Source organism: Cyanistes caeruleus, chromosome 7 (genome assembly GCF_971803275.1).
Source record: "Cyanistes caeruleus chromosome 7, bCyaCae1.hap1.1, whole genome shotgun sequence".
In the NCBI taxonomy this organism is placed as follows: Eukaryota; Metazoa; Chordata; class Aves; order Passeriformes; family Paridae; genus Cyanistes; species Cyanistes caeruleus.
In genome coordinates, this window is record NC_141707.1 from 17,256,267 (window position 1) to 17,274,020 (window position 17,754).

At 45.1% G+C, this 17,754-nt stretch overlaps 2 protein-coding genes across 17 annotated transcripts in view; one reads left to right on the forward strand and one right to left on the reverse strand.

The window, feature by feature from the left end:
• Nucleotides 1-81: 81 nt before the first annotated feature.
• IDH1 (isocitrate dehydrogenase (NADP(+)) 1) lies at nucleotides 82-16,046 on the reverse strand. The gene is made up of 9 exons (XM_086897563.1): nucleotides 15,913-16,046; nucleotides 12,994-13,121; nucleotides 11,319-11,610; nucleotides 9,472-9,577; nucleotides 6,742-6,919; nucleotides 6,195-6,346; nucleotides 4,976-5,116; nucleotides 2,610-2,772; nucleotides 82-2,090 (listed from the first exon to the last, which is right to left on the reverse strand). Exons 2-9 carry the CDS (start codon nucleotides 13,113-13,115, stop codon nucleotides 1,997-1,999), a joined length of 1,248 nt encoding a protein of 415 aa, XP_086753689.1. The 5' UTR covers nucleotides 13,116-13,121; nucleotides 15,913-16,046; the 3' UTR covers nucleotides 82-1,996.
• Nucleotides 16,047-16,118: 72 nt separating this feature from the next.
• The window catches only part of PIKFYVE (phosphoinositide kinase, FYVE-type zinc finger containing), a 63,887-nt gene continuing 62,251 nt past the window's right edge, over nucleotides 16,119-17,754 (forward strand). For 2 of the 16 annotated variants that reach the window (XM_086897568.1, XM_086897576.1), the window contains exon 1: nucleotides 16,119-16,265. The gene's annotated coding sequence lies outside the window, so the exon portion shown is untranslated. Of the gene's footprint in view, nucleotides 16,943-17,754 lie in introns of all 16 variants that reach the window. The other 14 variants (XM_086897570.1, XM_086897579.1, XM_023931513.2 and 11 more) reach the window with 12 other exon arrangements.

The window sequence follows — 17,754 nt, forward strand, 5'->3', positions numbered from 1 at the left end:
TGACTGTGCTGAAAGCTATTGGAGTCTCTCTGAGGCAGGGTTTCCCCGTATCTGCTAATCACACAAAGGAAGGAGACACAATGAATGTTAGTTGGCTTTTATTTTAGTCTGAATTAAAAATACTCCTTAAAAAAAACCCAACATACAACCATGGATGGAGTAAGTTTTCACAGTCATGATCTGACTTGCTGTAAGACAACAAGGGTAAGTAATAGCCCAGACAATTGGAGAAAAGTTTGCACCTTTATGAATTGTGGGGTGAGGGAAGAGGTTAACAGTTCCTATGCTTCACATCCAGTCAGAAGGAGCATAACTAAATGCATGGCCTGCATTTAGACACTGCAGCATGGCTTTGGTAGGCTCTTAGCCTATAAGGCTTGTTTCCAGCATTTACTAAGTGCTATTCAAATGCTACAGTCCTGACTGCAGCAATGGAACCAAATCCCTTGGTATCAGGAAACTGTGCTCTGGTTGGCACTACAAGATAAATTTAGAAGGGCTGCAGTTGAGCTGGCATAGCCCTCTGAGCTCAGCTTCTGCTCACTGGGAAGTACTGGAGAGAAGAGGACGATATTAATTTCTAAGGTCTGCTGGACAGTAGGTCACTGCTGGTTTCACCAGAGCTGTGACACAAACTGGCCTTCACACTGAGAGGAAGAGATAGACATAGATCAAAGTAATAGAGAAAAACCTCAGGTCTGCTGTGAACAAAATTAGGTATCCAGACCCATACCAAGCTTTTATCAAATTCATCTGCAAAAGTAGGGCCTTAGCCCAGCAGCTCAAAGGTTTCAGAAAACATGATTTTTGAAAGTTTTAAAAGTGTCTATGTTCATTTTTATCTAGTGTTTGTAATGTTACACAGCAAAGCACAATACAGAGTCACTTATGCAAGCAATGACAGAAAAGCCAGGAACATGTTTTCTCCAATGTCCTAAAGCTCCCATTAACTCTTGTAATTCTCTTTTTGATGAGGGCACTTGTGTTTGTTTTCATTTCTTTAAAATGACTGGAGGACATACTGCATTTCCTGCATCTACTAAGTACCCAAAAATTTTATTTCTTTACTTGATCCTTGACGTTTTTCAAGTGGAACTTCAATTTCTATTTCATGTAATGCTTCCCATTATTGCTTCTGCTTTTCCCACCTTTTCATGGGAATCTCCTTTTATTAGAGTATCATCTATATATTGGTATAGCTTCACATCTAGGGGGAGTGAGTCTAAAAATTCAGCAATCATGGGTGAATGTTTGTACCCTGGAGGGAGCCTATTGAAAAATGAAAACTGATGAGAACAACTGCTAAGAAAGCAAGATCAGGAAAAAAGAAAACAACTGCGACTAAAAACAATTCAGAAAGTAATCCTGATAGATCTCAAGGTTGAAGAGTGTGCTCAAAATGTAAAGAAGTTTCTTCAGCCAAAAGTTGCAACATGTTCTAGTGAGACTGAAGTCTGTGAGATGGGGCAGAAGACACATGAGGGGGCTTCTGATAGGAAGAATAGAGACTGTGGTGTGGAGCACCATTCCCACTCTCCTGCTAGAGTCTACGATCTTGAAGTACGTATGAGGTGAATCCAGCACAGCTGCAGAGTCTTGAAAGTGTTGACTTAATGCAAAGGGTTAAGGTACCTATTTTGAGATACAAAGTATGGAGAGTTTGCTAAAACCCCCAGTTTATACTTCTCAAGTCATGAAGAGTTCCCTCAGATAATTCCAGTCTACAAAATCCACTTTTCATGAGGAAAGAGACCTCCAGCCTATGCTTTGCAAGAGGACTCAAGTGTGAGCAGAAAGAGCAGACAGAAAATCAAGAGAAATATGAGTAATTGGGCAAAAAGACGATTCTGATAGGACGTATCTGCCAGTGTGATAATACCAGGGGGACAAAGCTGAAGACAGCCTAAAAAAAGCGCAACAAAGCACGAGACAGTGCCACTTACACTCTTATGTAAGTGGGAGACTTTGTTGGGGGAGCTTGAGTAGAACCCATGCCCTAAGCTTTGGGCATAGAGGCCAGCTTCCGCTTCAAGTTTTCAGCAAGCTTGTCCATGAACTCAAAGGTGTTCAGGTAATCAGAACGTGTCACACTGGTGGGAGGAAACAAAACAAGACAGTTATTAGCTGTACAGACTCTCAAATAATAAAAGCAGGGGAAGACTGTGCAAAAAACTCTATGTTATGCCTCTAAAACCAAAAGAGTTCTCTCCTACTCATCAGATTGGGTTTTTTTGACAAAAGGCTCTGGAAAGAGATAGCCAGGTAATATTTTAGTTATGTAGGGCTTCTTGATTTATTCGGATCTGGCCAACACAGCTAGACTGTTTAAAAAAAAAAACTAAAAGTTTTCAGTTCCTTCTTTACTTTTTTCCCCCCATTCATTTGGTGCAATAGCAGGGAGAGATCAATCTGGACTAAGCTGCTTGGGTCAAGGAGTGTCTCATGTTCCGTTTGTATAGCATGAGTACAGGTGAGTCCTGTGAGACAGACTCGTGTTCTTTACCATTATAATTATATTATTACTAAAAATCACATTCCAGCAAATGCTGATCACAACCACCACGTAAAACAGCCTCCTGTAAGCATAGCTGGTTATTTCATACACTTACTTAGGCAAGCCTTTGATGCAGGCAGCAAGGTCCTTTGTCATGAAGCCAGATTCAATGGTCTCAATGCAGACTTCTTCCAGGGCAACTGCAAAGTTCCTGAGACTACTGTTGTTGTCCAGCTTAGCTCTGTGAGCAAGGCCTCTTGTCCATGCAAAGATGGAGGCTGAAAGAGAACATGGTTATTCTATCCATCTAGAACTTCCTGAAAGTTGCTCTAAATCATCATGTGGAACAATAATTGTTTTTTTTTAATACCAATAAAAAGGAAAGCAGACTGAAAAAAAGAAAATCTGGTATGAGAAAGAACACTTCATCTAGGTATGCTTTGCCTTTCATGCAACTCTAAAAAAAACAAAGCAGAACCTCAGAAACTACTCACTGCCTCCAGTAATCTCTCCATGTCATTTCACTTTCCTCCTGCCCAAGTCAGAAAGAATGACAGGTGGTAGGCCTCTATAGTTACATAGAATATTGTGACAGAAGGGTGCAGTCCTTTTCCTAACACTACATTATGCTCTGGTCTCTAAGCAAATTTAGAGGATTCTTTCCTCATGTCCCATTCAAATGCACTTACACTTTGAGTGTGTCCATGGCTTGAGGTGTGGTTGGTTCTTCTGGGCCATCAGAAAGAGGAGTAAAATAATAAACAACTAACTTAAGGTTTAAGGCCTTGCGGCTATAAACCAGTTGTTTTTAGAGGAGAGAGTACATATCTCAAAGGCTAGGTTAGGTCTGGCTTATTGCTCACACTCACTCCATTCCAGCCTGATTTTTGCTTCAGGCTGTAGCTGTGTCTGTAGAGACACAGAGAAGCTGATTTAAGTCATGAGGGTACTCTTGGGAGTGTATTCCCTCGCCTCTCTCAGAACACACTGTGATTTGAGAAATGCTCATTAGGCTTTGGCAAACCACACCTGGACTAAGCCCTTCTCAAGCTTATCAGAAACCCAGGAACTAGTGGTATCTAACGAACACCTTTTTTTTAATGAACAGCCTTGAAAAGGTATTCTTCTTGCCTGAATAACAACCCAAGTTGAATAATATTTTTGTTACTGGATTTTCAAAGAAAGTTACTGACTTGAATTGCAGCAAGGATGGAAAATTACTATGGCTAAAGCCCACTCTCTTGCGACCCCATAAAGTGACCCAAAGCAAGATCCCTCAAGCTCTCGATTATAAGGAGCTAATGCATACTTCACCCTGCTCTCTAACAACCCTTTAAACAGCAGCCCAAAGTGAGATCTTTTGGAGCTTGCCATTTCCAGAAGATACACATGTAATTACAGATAGTCCGAGTTACAAGGGACACAGAAGGATCATTGAGTCCAACTCTTATGTGAATGGTCCATACAGGGATTGAACCTACACTCTTGGTGCTATCAGCACTGTGCTCTGCCCAACAGATGAGCCCATCTCAAGAGAAGGAGCAAATGTGTGTGTCTCCAACACTCATAACTGGATGGCTGTAGAGCCAACCATGAACTGTTGGTACTGACATGCCATAAAAAGGAACAAGCTTTGACTGGAAAAGAGGGGCCAGGTGGAAACAGGAGAGCATTCTTCCGTGAGAAAGAACCACAACACAGTACAGTGCAGCACAAGAATGAGTGGCAGGAAGTGGGCATGGAGTATAGGGTGGGATTGACACCAAAGACTCCCAGTCCTCTCACCAGCTTCCAGACAGGCCTGAAAGAATGGACTGCACTTGATGACTAATGTACATAAAAAGCAACAAACCTGTCCATAAAAGGGTACTCCCCACTCTGACCCCCTCAAGCCCAGGTGGTGCCCCCAGGGCCCCAGACATCTCAGCAGCCAGACCAATGCAGCTGGATTGCCACTTATCAGCTGGATCAGCATTGAAACCAGGATTGGCATACCCTCAGCAGAATCGATGCTGTAACCAGTACTGGTGATCTTATTTTCCCTCTCTTTTCTCTTCTTTTTCCTCTTTAATTCTCTCTTTTTCTCTTTTCCTTTCTTACTTTAATTCATCTTTACCTCCTTAATTCCTCTCTTCCCTTTCACCCTGCCCCTTTATCCAAAACTCACTGCTGTGTGCTTATATAGTAGGTCAGGGACTAACACAGCAATTTCCACGTCACATGTGTAATTTACTGATCTACTTTCTGATTGTTTGCAGACACTCTGACTTTTGTAGTTTCTTTTGATCAATGAGAATTTAAGAATCTTAGGTACTTCCTTCTCCTTAAGCTTTGTCACAGTCTCTGGAAGAAAAATGCATTATGAACTGCAAGTTTTACCACTCAGTGGTGAAGTTGTCTACAGAAAGGGTACAGATGCTCTTACTCTAAACTTTTTCTTTCATGTGTAGAGATGATGATGGGCATTGAAAAGCAGCTCACCAATGGGGTTAGTGGAGGTTTCTTGGCCTTTCTGATGCATGCGGTAGTGACGAGTAACTGTCCCGTGAGCAGCTTCTGCTTCAACAGTCTTGCCATCAGGGCAGATCAGCACGCTGGTCATCATGCCCAGAGAGCCATAACCTACACAGTACAAGTTTCAAAAGTTCAGTGTCTTCTTTGGTCAGCTCCCTCAAATTCCCCTTAATCTCCCCATCCTACAGTCCCCCTACGTCCTTCCACTGATATGAAAATCCCTGAACAACAGAACTGAAGCAGCACTTCTGCAACTAACTGGCAAGTCCCTATACATCAAAATAACAGTTCATCTCAACATGAAGTCCTGCTGAAACATGAGATATAGATACACAGACTTTCTGCAGCATTTCAAGAAAATTAGTTTTCTCACCTAATTTGCTAGACAGATTTCTACTGAAAATGTACAGAACGAGAACAGAAAATATTGGGCTGCTTGTCTTTGATACAGCGTGATAGGAAACAAACTAACTTCTTATCAAGAATATCTGCTCTTGTGAGAGGAACCAGCACCTTCTGATACTGGACATTCACACCACTTTAACCCTATAAGTTTCAGAGATCTGCATCTTTGAAGGCTGCTTTGTTTAGCAGTCCAACACACATCCTTGTTCTGTGAGAGGCAGTTTAGTGGCATTACTTCAGAAAGAGCATATTGCATAAAACCACACATCTCATCCTGTGGAATTCTGCATCCATATTAATTTTGGCACTGGGCACCTTGGTTATATAGGCGTTTGATCAAGAATTGAAAATATGTAAAGTTAAACATATCAAGCTCTCTCTTTACACCTGACAGGTAGCTTTAGGTTCTGAAGGTTTTATTACTTATCTGCAGAGCACCTGCCATCACACTCAGCAGCAGCCAGCTTAACTCAAGCTGTCAGTGACAGGGAACCAGCTGTCTAAATACTGTCCATTAGAATAGAAAGCTTACAAGTTATCATGGCAGTAGGAAATTCCCTCCTGTAAGTAAATACAACTATAGAGTCTACATTCAATAGATTTTCTTGTAAAAGCAAAATCAGTATTTTTTGACTGTCTGATACCTTCATAACTGGCCACAGGTTTGAAATACAAGTTTTGAGACCTAATACCACCTCCTGGGCCATTCCATAAGATGACAGAAGGCCACAAGAGACTACTACTAAGCCTGCTTCAGTGTGGCACAGGAAGCACCTCATACCTTGTGCAACAGAGTCTGACTGCACATCCCCATCATAGTTCTTGCAGGCCCAAACAAAGCCTCCTTCAGATTTCAGGGCCTGAGCAACCATGTCATCAATGAGCCTGTGCTCATACCAGATCTTTTTGGCTTCAAACTGGGACTTGTATTCTCTAGAAAACAAAAATCAAAACACCTTGTCATATAAACAGGGATTACACAGTTTGTCCATAGAGATGTACACAGAGCTAAGACTAAAGACAAAAAACCCTCTGCATTCTCTTTACTCTTTTTTAATTTGTCTGCTTTGCGAGGCTATAGCAAGGATACTTCAGAGTCATAGAGGCACCCACAGAGAATCTGTGGCTTTATGAGAAGAGACGGAGACCACAGCTGCATTTAGCAGAGCTTTCTGCACTGATTATTGTGGCTTGCAGGACAAGGGAGACTGTGACAGAGACTGTGTCCCAAAAGTGGTGCTGAGTGTCTGAAAAAGCAACTCAAAAGGCTGGAGAGGATACTCCTGCTGCAGACTATGCATTGCAGTAGGAAGTACACAACTGATTACCTGTCATAGATCTCTTGGAAGATGTCTTTAAAGCGGCCATCATACTTCTTCAGAATAGTGTTCTTGGTGCTCATGTAGAGGGGCCAGCCTTTAGACAGTGCCATTTGGAAGGAGCTGTGAGCAAAATCCTTGATAGACTGGTCAAGATTGTACATTCCCATGGCTACACCACCACAGCCTGTTAGTGGAGGAAGAATAGACAGGAATCAACTAGATTTAGTTTTGATTTAAGAATTTTATTCTCCTCATAGCATACTCTGGCTGGCAGGCAGGCTGGTGCGTTCCCCATGTGTCTTCATATAGTTCTCAATTTAAGGTTCTTTCAGGATTTGCTTTGCACTATCAGCTCAAAGCTCCAGCAGCTCTGTGACACATAGATAGGAAGGTGGTTTTGTTTTACAGGTAAGTACATCTTAATAATGTGATCTAATCCCTCTAAGAAGTTTTGTTCTAATCCAGCCTAAGTACTCAAGTACCCTATGACAGAAGTGAGTGTACTTGAACTCCTACTAGCCATTTAAGTGATACAGTCTTTTTCTATCAAAGCAACAGGCAGCAGTTTGGAGCAGGAGGTCTCAGTCAAAGCCAGAAATGGATGTGTTTACACCTCAAATGTTTTGCATTCAGAACTAACTCCAGCAGCTAACTAACTGCCTTGCCTAGCTCAGTTAAACAAGACTCCACATGAATTCCTGCATTTTTTCAGCACATGTGTGGCCTACCCTGCAGCTTTGATCCACCCGCTCAGGCTCACTTCTAGTAAGCTGTGGGAAGAATGTGCCAGTCATGTGTGTGCTCAGGCAAGTCCTGAGAAGGCTCTGAGGAACCATCAACATTCACATGACTTAGATTGTGTAAGGCAGATGTGTTAGAAGCAGAAATGGAAGTGTGCCGAACTTGCAGCCCAGCTCACCTAAAAGAAAGCAGCACTCAGATCATGGAAGAGAATGATTGTGGGTGAAAGCATGATCTAGAGCTTCATGAGAAAGCTTTGTCATTTTCAGAGCACAACTCTGTGTTTCTAGTGAAAAGTAGATACCATGTACTTAATTTTAAGCACTTCACTACCACCATCTATCTAGTTTTTGTACAGTACCAATATCAGGGATCTTTGCTCTGGAGACACCCTGAGTTTTTAAATACCTATCCTAATATCCATTTGTCCTTACCTCCAGATGGTTCTTACTGTATGGACATATGTGCAGAATGAAGAGGGGAAGCCAGAGGAGGTTTATTTGCTTGCCAAGATAGCAATGTCATTTTAAAGTTGATATTGGCAGAGAATGAAATTCCTGTTGTTACCAGCGAACAATACATGTCCTTGTACCTTCCCTATGGAGTCAATGATAGTTCAGGGTGTGGTCAGCTACAGAGACTGTCCTGAGGAGCCATGATTTCATGGTTGCTGGATGACAGCTATTAAGTTTAATTCAAACCGCTATTTTCATACATGTAAAAGAAAATCCTTATTGCAATCATACAATCCTACTGCCTACTAAAAATCTCTTGATTCAGCGTCAAGGTTGAACATATCAGTACAGTAAAAAGACAAGCTACCCTTAACCATTTGGGAGATATGCTGGCACAACAGTTATCTGGGAGGGCAGCTCTCCAGAGCAACAGCAGTCATCTGTCTTTGCACTTCCCTGCTTTCTGCTTGCTGGTGCAATGCAGAGCAGCAAATCAGACTGGCAACTGGATGGCCACACGTCTCCAACACAGGCTCACCAGTCACCTATCAAATGGAAACAGATTAGGACTGGCTGTGAAGCAGGTGAACTCCAGATGAAAGGCTATGCAACAAGAGATGGTAGAGATGTAGGTCCTTACGAACAAGCACGCCAGAGAAATCAAGTATTATAAAAGAGGATCATATGTCAATCTTGGTACCTGTTTGCTGAACCAACTGCACACAAACAAGGAGGCTGTGGTTTTCATGGTTTCATTTTCTTGTAAAACCAAAGCACTGCACGCACACACAGATCACCATAAGACCTTAAATCCTGAACCCTCTGATTAATGATAGATAAGAGACATAATTTATATGATGTTTTCCTGAATCCTGCCCCTAGAGAAAAACAGCCTGAGTTCTAGCAGCAGGTGTAACTGTTTCCATTAATAAAGCCCAGCAATGTCAGGACTCCTGAGCCTTGCAATGTCTGCAACCAGCACAGCAGCAGGGAGAGGAGTGAACCAAAACCTTTGAGACTGCATCAGTTACAGTCTACATAGTCAGGAGCATCCTTGTGAAATCCTTTTTCCACCTGACAAAGTGTTAATTCTCATTTCTATTCAGCAAATAAAAAGACTGCTTCATAAAGAAGGGCAAAAACTGCAAAGAGATCAGTAAAACACCCTAAACCCAGAAAGAATTACACATAGATTGTTCTCAAATATATCTCCCCTTAGGTCAAGCCTTGTTTACATAGCAAGTTTGTCTCTGATCAGAGAGAAAAATGTATGTGCTGCTACCAGAGTCATCATATTAGGAGCATGACAGGTGCCAATCTAATATGATTGTGCTCTTGATGTGCCTCTTTGATCCCAGGAAGACTTCAGGGAACTTTCAGTACTTCAGTAACTTCAGAAAAATAAATGAAGAAGGCCCCAACTTTCTCCCCTACTCTACCTCCAAGTCATACTTTACCATCAAACAGATCTGAGTGATAATTCAAGGTTGAATTAAATAAAAAATATCAGTTTTGATCACTAATTAGAGAAAATACCTACTTTCAAAGTTATGGACCAGATATGTGACTGGTTTGCCTCCACCTGCGGGAGTGTAGGTCATCTCTACTTTTCCAGGCCCAGGTACCACAAAATCAGTTGCTCTGTACTGTTAAAAAAAATAAAATTGACATGATTATTTTATCTATCAGGAAGAGGGAACCATAAAAGACAGACCTCATTTGGGAGGGCAAGTTACAGAAAGACAGTTTTACTAAAGTCTCCATTAAGTAGACTTTTTATTCAGCCATATTGTCATTGGATTATTTTACTAGAGAGTAGAAAGACAAAAGTCATGGAAACACTTAGGTTGGAAAAGACTCTTAAGATCACCAAGTCCAACAGTTAACCCAGCACTGCCAAGAGTACCACTAAACTGTGTCCTTAAATAGTCAAAAGTCTGCCTGTTTCAGAAACCATCTTCCCCTTCAGGGGAAAAAGTTCACAGATTCTTGGGCCCCATCAACTGGCAGAGTACCTACTTTTGCAGATATGCTGAGGTTTTAAAGTGCAGAGTATTTAGACTGTTGTGTCATCGGTGGATAGAAAGGTTCCTCTCCCTGCCTCAAAAAAGCCATTCATATTACAGCTGCTGATCTCATAAATTACAGGGTTCATACATCATACAAAATGACATTTGAAAGGCAAACCTGTAGTCGGAGTCTTTGAAATTAAAAACTTCAAGTATTAGAATGATGTCTCATTTTCCCAATTGTCCTGAACAGTACTATTTAAGGTTACTTTTCCTTGAAATTCGTTATTCTTCCTCAGGTAGTTTCCCTCCTGTCATGGGAATCTGTTCCCTGAGCTATTCTGAAGTTAGTGTCTTGCTCCTATGTCCTTTGGGTGTTCTTATATTGTTCCTTTCACTTTAATCTCATACTTCTGCAGGGTTTCAATCCTTCCCCTTTAATCCACTGTTTGCTATAATTATTTTTACCTTCTCAATTTTTCACAACCTTTAAGGAAGTTGAATCCCATTCTTTTCTAGTGTCAAGGTTCTGCAATTATTTTTCTCTTGAAAATTTATTATTTTACCTCCCAATCTCAGGTAATCTAATGACTTGCCTTCAGTTTGCAGGTTTAGCCACCTATTTAAGCATTTGGCTCTTCTAGAACAATTTTCTTTTGCCATATTTGGTAGCTTTATAGCATATGATTGCCCATGGAGCTGACATGACTGATTTCTTATCTTCCAGGCTAGTCAAAGGGCACAACATTGAGAACTATTCCAGGGCTTTCCACAACCTTCTACTACCACTGTCAGGAGAGCTCTGATAAAAAAGGTTTTCCCTACTTCTGTACCACAGCCTGATGTGCCTAGGTCAGATACCAACTCTGCAGGTGTGTTGTGCAAGTTAAAGTAGCAGATTACAGTAAAAAAAAAAAAGTTTAAAAAAGAAATAGAACAAAAACACATCCACATACAGAAGGCAATTTTGCCCACTTCTAGAAATCACTCATTTTTATCCATTTTTGCTGTGAGCAGTATTTGACACCAGAAAGTCCTGAAAAGTAAGAAGGTGGGCAGTGTAAAGGATATTTTCTAAATACATTATTATGTAGGGAGGAGGGTTCTAGAGGGGTGAAGAACAATAACTTAGCGGAGTTAAGTCTAAGTACAAGCCTATGTAGTCCAAGCACAGGCTTCTGAATGCTGTTCAAGGAAGAGAGGCACGAACCTGGCTCTCCCACACTTGCCAGATGCAGTATGCTAGCCTGTATGTGGTCCCAGGTGGAATGCAAGGGACAGAGCAGGAGCACAGGGACATCTAAGCCTTTGGAGCTCTATACCAGTCAGGAATAAGCCTGTTAAGACAAAAAGAAGGGTAAACACTGAAGTGACTCACTTGATCCCCATAAGCATGACGGCCAATGACAATGGGCTTCACCCATCCAGACACCAGCCGGGGAATGTTCTTGCAAATAATAGCCTCTCTGAAGACAGTGCCACCTAGAATGTTTCTAATTGTGCCATTGGGAGACTTCCACATCTGCTTCAAATTGAACTCCTCCACTCTCTTCTCATCAGGAGTGATGGTTGCACACTTTATGCCAACGTTGTATTTCTTTATGGCTTCAGCAGCTTCCACAGTTACTTTATCACTTGTAGCATCACGATGCTCAATGCCCAAGTCATAGCTGTAACAAACCCACAAACACGGTCAGAACTGCCCAGGACATTTGTCTGTGTTCAAAAGTTAAGAAACAAGACCTCATACGTGCTTGTGAGTAGTTCCAGCATTCTGCCACAACTGAAGTTAGCCTTCTTCCAGTGCAAATGCTGCTGGACTGGAAGAAATCAGACTTAAAGAGTCTGCTAGTGGAGGTTGGTAGGAAATTGGTGAAAGGAGAGTTTCAGTTTATGGCTGAGGTCTGCTGCCAGCATGGGACAGTATTTCCTCTTCCTTGCCTTTTGAGCTTCCTGCAATGGCAGCTGTCAGTGAGGATTCTAATTGTATGAAGCAGCAAAATCCTCAGATGAATATGAACCTTTACTTCAAACCTCTTGTGCTGAGGGCTCTTGGCTTACTTCATGTACTGGGCACATGAAGCTACACTAGGCTTAAAAACTGCTTTGATAATGGACCCACAATACTGCTCTGGCAGCAAAACTGCCAATATTCCCCTCAAACATCAGAGGAAGATCATTTCCATGCTCTCTGTTTTAATAGCTTTTGGAGAACAATGGGTGCCCAGCATGGGACAGCCCTGAAGCACAGCCAGCTGTATACAAATCTAGCCATTGTGCTGCCTCAGCCAGAGGTTTGTTTGCCCTCCTCCCACCCTCTTTGAAAAGGGATGCTCTCCAAACTGTGTGCATGCATTATGCTGCTGGGTTCCTGTCTGCCTGGTTCCCAGAAGAAAAGCAGAAAGCCTGATGTAGGTGGCATACAAATGGCTCCAGTTAGCAGGGGAAGAGGTCAGACTCATGGGTTTAATAATGTCAGATACCACTGAAAGCCTCTGTCTACATGGCTAGGAGAAATGTAGCTGGATACTTATCTAATAATTATAGCTCAGTGGCCAGAAAAGGAAGAGATTATTTGTTCTTCTTGGGCAGATGCTGTAGATAACATGTCCCTTTTGCTGTACCCAGCTGCTAGTATTTGTTTTTTTTTTTCCAGAAGGGAGTACAGGAGCACAGGCTAGCTTCAGGGAGTAATTGCAGCAGTTAGCTCACACTGTCAACAGCAGAGCTCCAGCTTACAGCCATCAGGGCAGAGTCTGTGCCCTACACACACCCTTTTGTCCTCTGGGCAGATCTTCAAACAGGCATGGCAAGAAGCCATAAGCCCACTCAGGGGTGCAGGTGCTGGAAACCCCAAGACACAGGAGAGCAAAACACAGGCCAAGCCTCTGAGAGACTCTGTTAAAGGCACAGCACAGGCAAAAAGCTAACTCAGAATTCAGCATCCATTGCTTACTGCTGTGAGGAGGGCATGCTTCCAGTGCTAAATGAAAATCCATCAACACCTAATGACACATGCAAACTGCAGAAGAAAGCAGTCACAGAGCCATTACCTGTGCAAATCCAGATCTACATAAGGAAAAATCAGCTTTTCTTTAATCAGTTCCCAGATGACCCGTGTCATTTCATCTCCTTGCATCTCCACAACAGAGCCTCCACGGATTTTTTTAGACATCTTGAACTGCAACAGATATAAAAAAAGTCCAACCTAAGTTAAAAGCTACCAATACATGTATCCTGCATTTTTACAACATAACTAGGTGAGGCACTAAGATAGAATACAAGATCTCTCCAAAAAGTCTTGAAAATAACCTCAGTTTATCCTTAGTTTCATGCTACATGGTATCTTCCTTAAAGCCCCAGCACCTAGGAAGATCTCTGTGAGGATAGAAAGAAAGGTTACTATCTTGACAATTAAGGGCATGGGCTTTAATTATGGTTGCATCAGAGAATTTGAAAACATGACCAAATTCTTCCCCCAAATTCTACAGAAATAGATAAGCACTGTTTACTTTTAGATTTCACAAGTTCTAATTGCCTGTTTCTCCACCTTTTTCTGAAAATCAAGGGTTAATGGACATGATTACAATGGCAGCTCATATTGCTGAAACTAATAAGATTAATATATTGTGAACTTCTTTATTAGCTTTGTCCCCCAGGAAGGAAGGAAATAGGTAGAAAAATCCAAGAGCTACAAGTGTTTTTTTGTGGCAAGCTTTATTTCTACAGCTAAAATAAATATACTGGACAGATTTCTTTGCTGTAGGGAGCAGAGGTTTCCCAAGATATTTGTGTACAAAGCCTCAAAAAAAAAAAAAAATCAACTTGAACTCTGCCCTTCTATTTGCACTTTGTTCTTTGTCAAGAAAACCTGAGAAAGTACTGAAGTGCTCTAACATAGTGCCCTGCTTTCCAACAGCCACGGTTTCTTGGGTCTCAGCTCCAATTATGCAAGAGCTGTGACTTGGCAAGTTCCTCCTTCCAGACAGTCCTGTGCTTGTGTGCAGCTGCTGGGATACTACAGTGAGATAGCAAGCCCTTGTGCCTGAGGTTACAGCCTCAGAGACCAAGTGAATTTCTTGATGCAGAATGAAGGGTCCCACTGTACACAGGATCTGTTCATCTAGAGCAAGTCATTCTGAGGAGTGCACTCCTTGTGCAGAGCAAGGACGCCACATTACAAGCACGTTGGGAAACTACCCCAAGAATAATTTTTTTTTTTTCCTAATTAAAGCAACTTGTGCAGCATTTCCAAAATCCAATCTATTAAACAATTTTAGTCTGGGAAGAGAGTAAACTTTCTAAGCTGTGTTCAGAGGATCAAACTTTTCCGAACCTTTTAAAGTGCAAAAATTAAAAAAAACCAACCAAACATCCCCCAAAAAAAAGACACTCCCATACAAAAAACAACAAAAAACCCTAACAAAAAAACCTCACTCAAAACAAAGCCACCTCCACAAAAAAACCCACCCAAAAAATAATACAAAGCACTAAAAAAAAAAAAATAAATTGAAAATGTAAAATAAGATTGTGTTACTGAGATTCAGTTTAAAAGATAAACCTACTTCAGGCACTTCTATCCCTAATACAGACAGCACCTTGGCTTCTATTTGGCCTCTCTAGTCCTCAGGGAGAACGTGAACTTCACATTACCACACTCTTGTCTGGACTCAGTTTACTTATGCAAGTATTTTTAACCCAATTTTCAGCTGTGACTATCTAAATAAATAAGGTCTATATCACAGCCCATGGCCTAGTCACAGAATTACTACTCCAGGGGAGTTCAGTTTTGCTTTTGGAACAATCTGAAACACAGTCTGATTCATTTACGCAAAAATATAGACAGGCACAAACCCACAAAACACTGCTTGTTTTGTAGTCTGGTTCTACTTAAATAAGACAAATCAGACTAAGTCAGTCATTGCAATAGGTTTGGTTTCAGAACTATTCAATGCCGCTGTCATGCAGGAAACACAAAGGTAGGTGAGACACGCCTCCACTGAGATACATCCTCATTGATGTGTGGAAACAGCAGCTTCTTCAATGACTCTCACAGCATCCAACATGTTCCCGTGATCATGGCCCAGGTGCTGGTACTTTTCCCCTCCTCAGCCACCAGCGTCTGCAGTGTCTCTATGAACTGGGGCAGAACTGCAGTAGCATCCCTCTCCTGCACACCAGTTAACACGCCCAGAGGCTCCTCTAGAGAGCACACATTCCCTACAGTTCAACTTCGGCACTTGTCCCCTTTGATTTTATACTGAGCCGCCAAAATCCAGCAAGGTCTTTCTCTTGCAGCAGCCCTTCCCTAACTACACTTACCCCAGGCACAATGCCAAGGCCATTTAGAAGAAACTGTGTATTTCCAAATATCACTTGGTCGGGAGGAAGGGCTCGGGGCCTTATGGGCAATAATTAACTATTGCAACAAGTCCGCAACTCCGGTGTACAGCTGATCTCCTCCTCCTAGAGGAGGCGGCTCGCAGGGGGCACGGAGCGGGTCGCTGGCACCAACCGAGCTCTCGGCTGCACTCGTTTTTCGGCCGCACACGCCCCTAGCAAGGCGATCTCGTAGCACACGGGGGATTATCCCACCGGGCCGCGGGCAGCAGCCGCCGCACTGGCACGGCCGCGACCGGGGCCACTCCCCAAGCGGGCGGGGACAGGCGAGAGCCCCCGAGGCCGGCCCGCGCCCACGACGCCACCGACCAGCGGGGGACCCCAGGACTGCGTGAGGAGACAGCCCAGCCCAGGACAGGGCGGGCGAGCCCGGGGTACAGCGCCCTCAGCACCAGTCGCGGCGGGCGGGGCGCGGCCACGGGTCCCGCCCGCACCGAGGGAAAAAAGCCCTTAACCACAATCCAGCCCCTAGGGGCCCCGCTGCGGGGTGCCGCGCCCAGGAGAGAAAGGACAAAGGGTGCCGTGCGGCCGCCGAAGCCGCGGCACGCTGGAGCGGTGGCGATTCCCTTTACCTGCAACCCGGGTGCGGTGCGGTGCTATTCCGTCCCGTTCGGTGTGGCGGTGCGAAGGCGATGCGGGGCCGGGTCGTGCGCGGGGCCCTTTATGTGGCCGCGCCCCCCGCCCCGCCCGGCCCCGCCGCCGCGGCGGCGCCCCCTGCTGGCCGCGCCCCCTGCTGGCCGCGGGTGGCCCCTCCCCGCGGCGGCGGCGCGGGGCCGCCAGGGGGCGCGCGGCTGGCGCGGGGCCAGCAGCCCGGCCCGCCCCGGTGTCGCGCGCCGGTGCCCTCGTGCGAGGGGCCCGCGACAGCTTGGAGCGTGCGGCTGCCGTTCCGGACTGGGCCCGTTCCGCGCTCCGCCAGCCCCGCGCAGTGAGTGCCCGTAGGCACAGGGAACCCGCTGGCGCCGGGGGGCTCGGGCGTGCCCCAGAGAGAGCGCCGCAGCCCAGCTCAGGAATGCGGTACCCACAGCGGGCACGGGCTCCTCCGCTGGCGCTGGGGCGGCGGTGTCGACACCACGGCCCCGGGGGCAGGAGCGGGCACCTCTCTGGGGCCGGGGCGAGGCGGGGAGAGTAGCCGGGGAGGAACCTCCGGCCAGGAATAGAAGAGAAGGGAATATTAATGGAATACGTCTTCCCGGGGGACACACCGGCTCTCCGCACTGCCGGTGGCTCCCGAAGCAGCAGCCCGGGTGTGCCGCACCCGTGCGGAGCAGCCCGGAAGGGCCGCGGGGCGGGGCCGGGCGCAGTCGGCGGGTGGAGTGCGCGGAGCTTCGATTGGCGATGCCTGGGAGGGGAGCGGCGCGGTCGGCGGGCGGTTGGTCGGGGCTGGCGGCGCTGCCGGGCCGGGCGGGGAAGGAAGAGCGGCGGTGCCGCTTCAACACCGGCACCGCGCCGCGGGTAGAGGTGAGCACAGCCCGCCGGGGCCGCGCCCCCACATCGCTCTGCTGTCCCCCTGCTCCCAGAGCCTGCCCGGGCGGGGCCTTGGTAGCGGCTGGCGTCGGCTCTCCGGGGGTTGCTGCCCACCGCGTCCTCCCCGTCCCGTCGCAGGTGATCTCCCGGTCTGTCATCGCAGGCGAGGGAAGGCGGCCGTGTTCCCTAAACAGGGGGGAGAGTAAAGGCGCTGTCTTCTGCGCAGAGGTTGGAAGGGAACTGTCACGAGTTACGTTTGAATTGCGGGTGTTTTTCACCCTGGGTGTGTTATCCAGGTGCCCGGGAGTAGTGTCTGTGTAAGGAGTGGCCGTAGCCTTCTGGCACTGAGCAGTTGCGGTCAGGTTTTGGGGCGCAGGACGTCCCGGCGCTGCTGTGGCTGGAGCAGCAGTACGCGTGAGGAGGGAGGCTCACAGCCGCCCTCGTAGTCTGTATTGTATCAGTGGTGAGTGGTGATTGCTGAAGCTGAACCTTCCGGTGGGTTTAGATACGTTGCCCGTGACTGTTGGTGAGGATCCTGTGAGGAATGTTCTCTGGTTTTCTGCTTGCTGACCGATATGTGCACCTTGCTCTCTCACTTCCCGTATTACACGAAGAAGTGACTATATATTGGCTTCTGGCGGTGGGATGGGGGTAGTATTTTCCCTTTAGTGGGACAGCCAAAGCATAGAAAGGCTGATAGATTCCACAGCTAGTGTCTTGTACAGCACAGAAAACCTGTGTGTTTCTGGAGATCATACCAGGTACAGTGCTAATCTTTTCAGTAGTTTTACTTAGACCAATACTGCTGTGACAGAAGCAGTTATTATGGGGTTTTTCCCCCCTTGAAAAAAAAGTTTTTATTTTTCTGTATATATATATTTATATATATATACAGATTTATATATATATATATATCCATCTAATGTAATTTCAGAGACTTGCTTGTAGCT

What these genes read in the sequence shown, in the direction of transcription:
- IDH1 (XM_086897563.1), bottom strand. Translation starts at nt 13,115, where the DNA reads ATGTCTAAAAAAATCCGTGGAGGCTCTGTTGTGGAGATGCAAGGAGAT. An exon ending in GTCATGCTTATGGGGATCAA is followed by an intron (nt 9,578 to 11,318) that starts GTGAGTCACTTC and finishes TTTTTTTAACAG; the next exon opens with TACAGAGCAACTGATTTTGT. An exon ending in TCTGGTCCATAACTTTGAAA is followed by an intron (nt 6,920 to 9,471) that starts GTAGGTATTTTC and finishes CTCCACTAACAG; the next exon opens with GCTGTGGTGGTGTAGCCATG.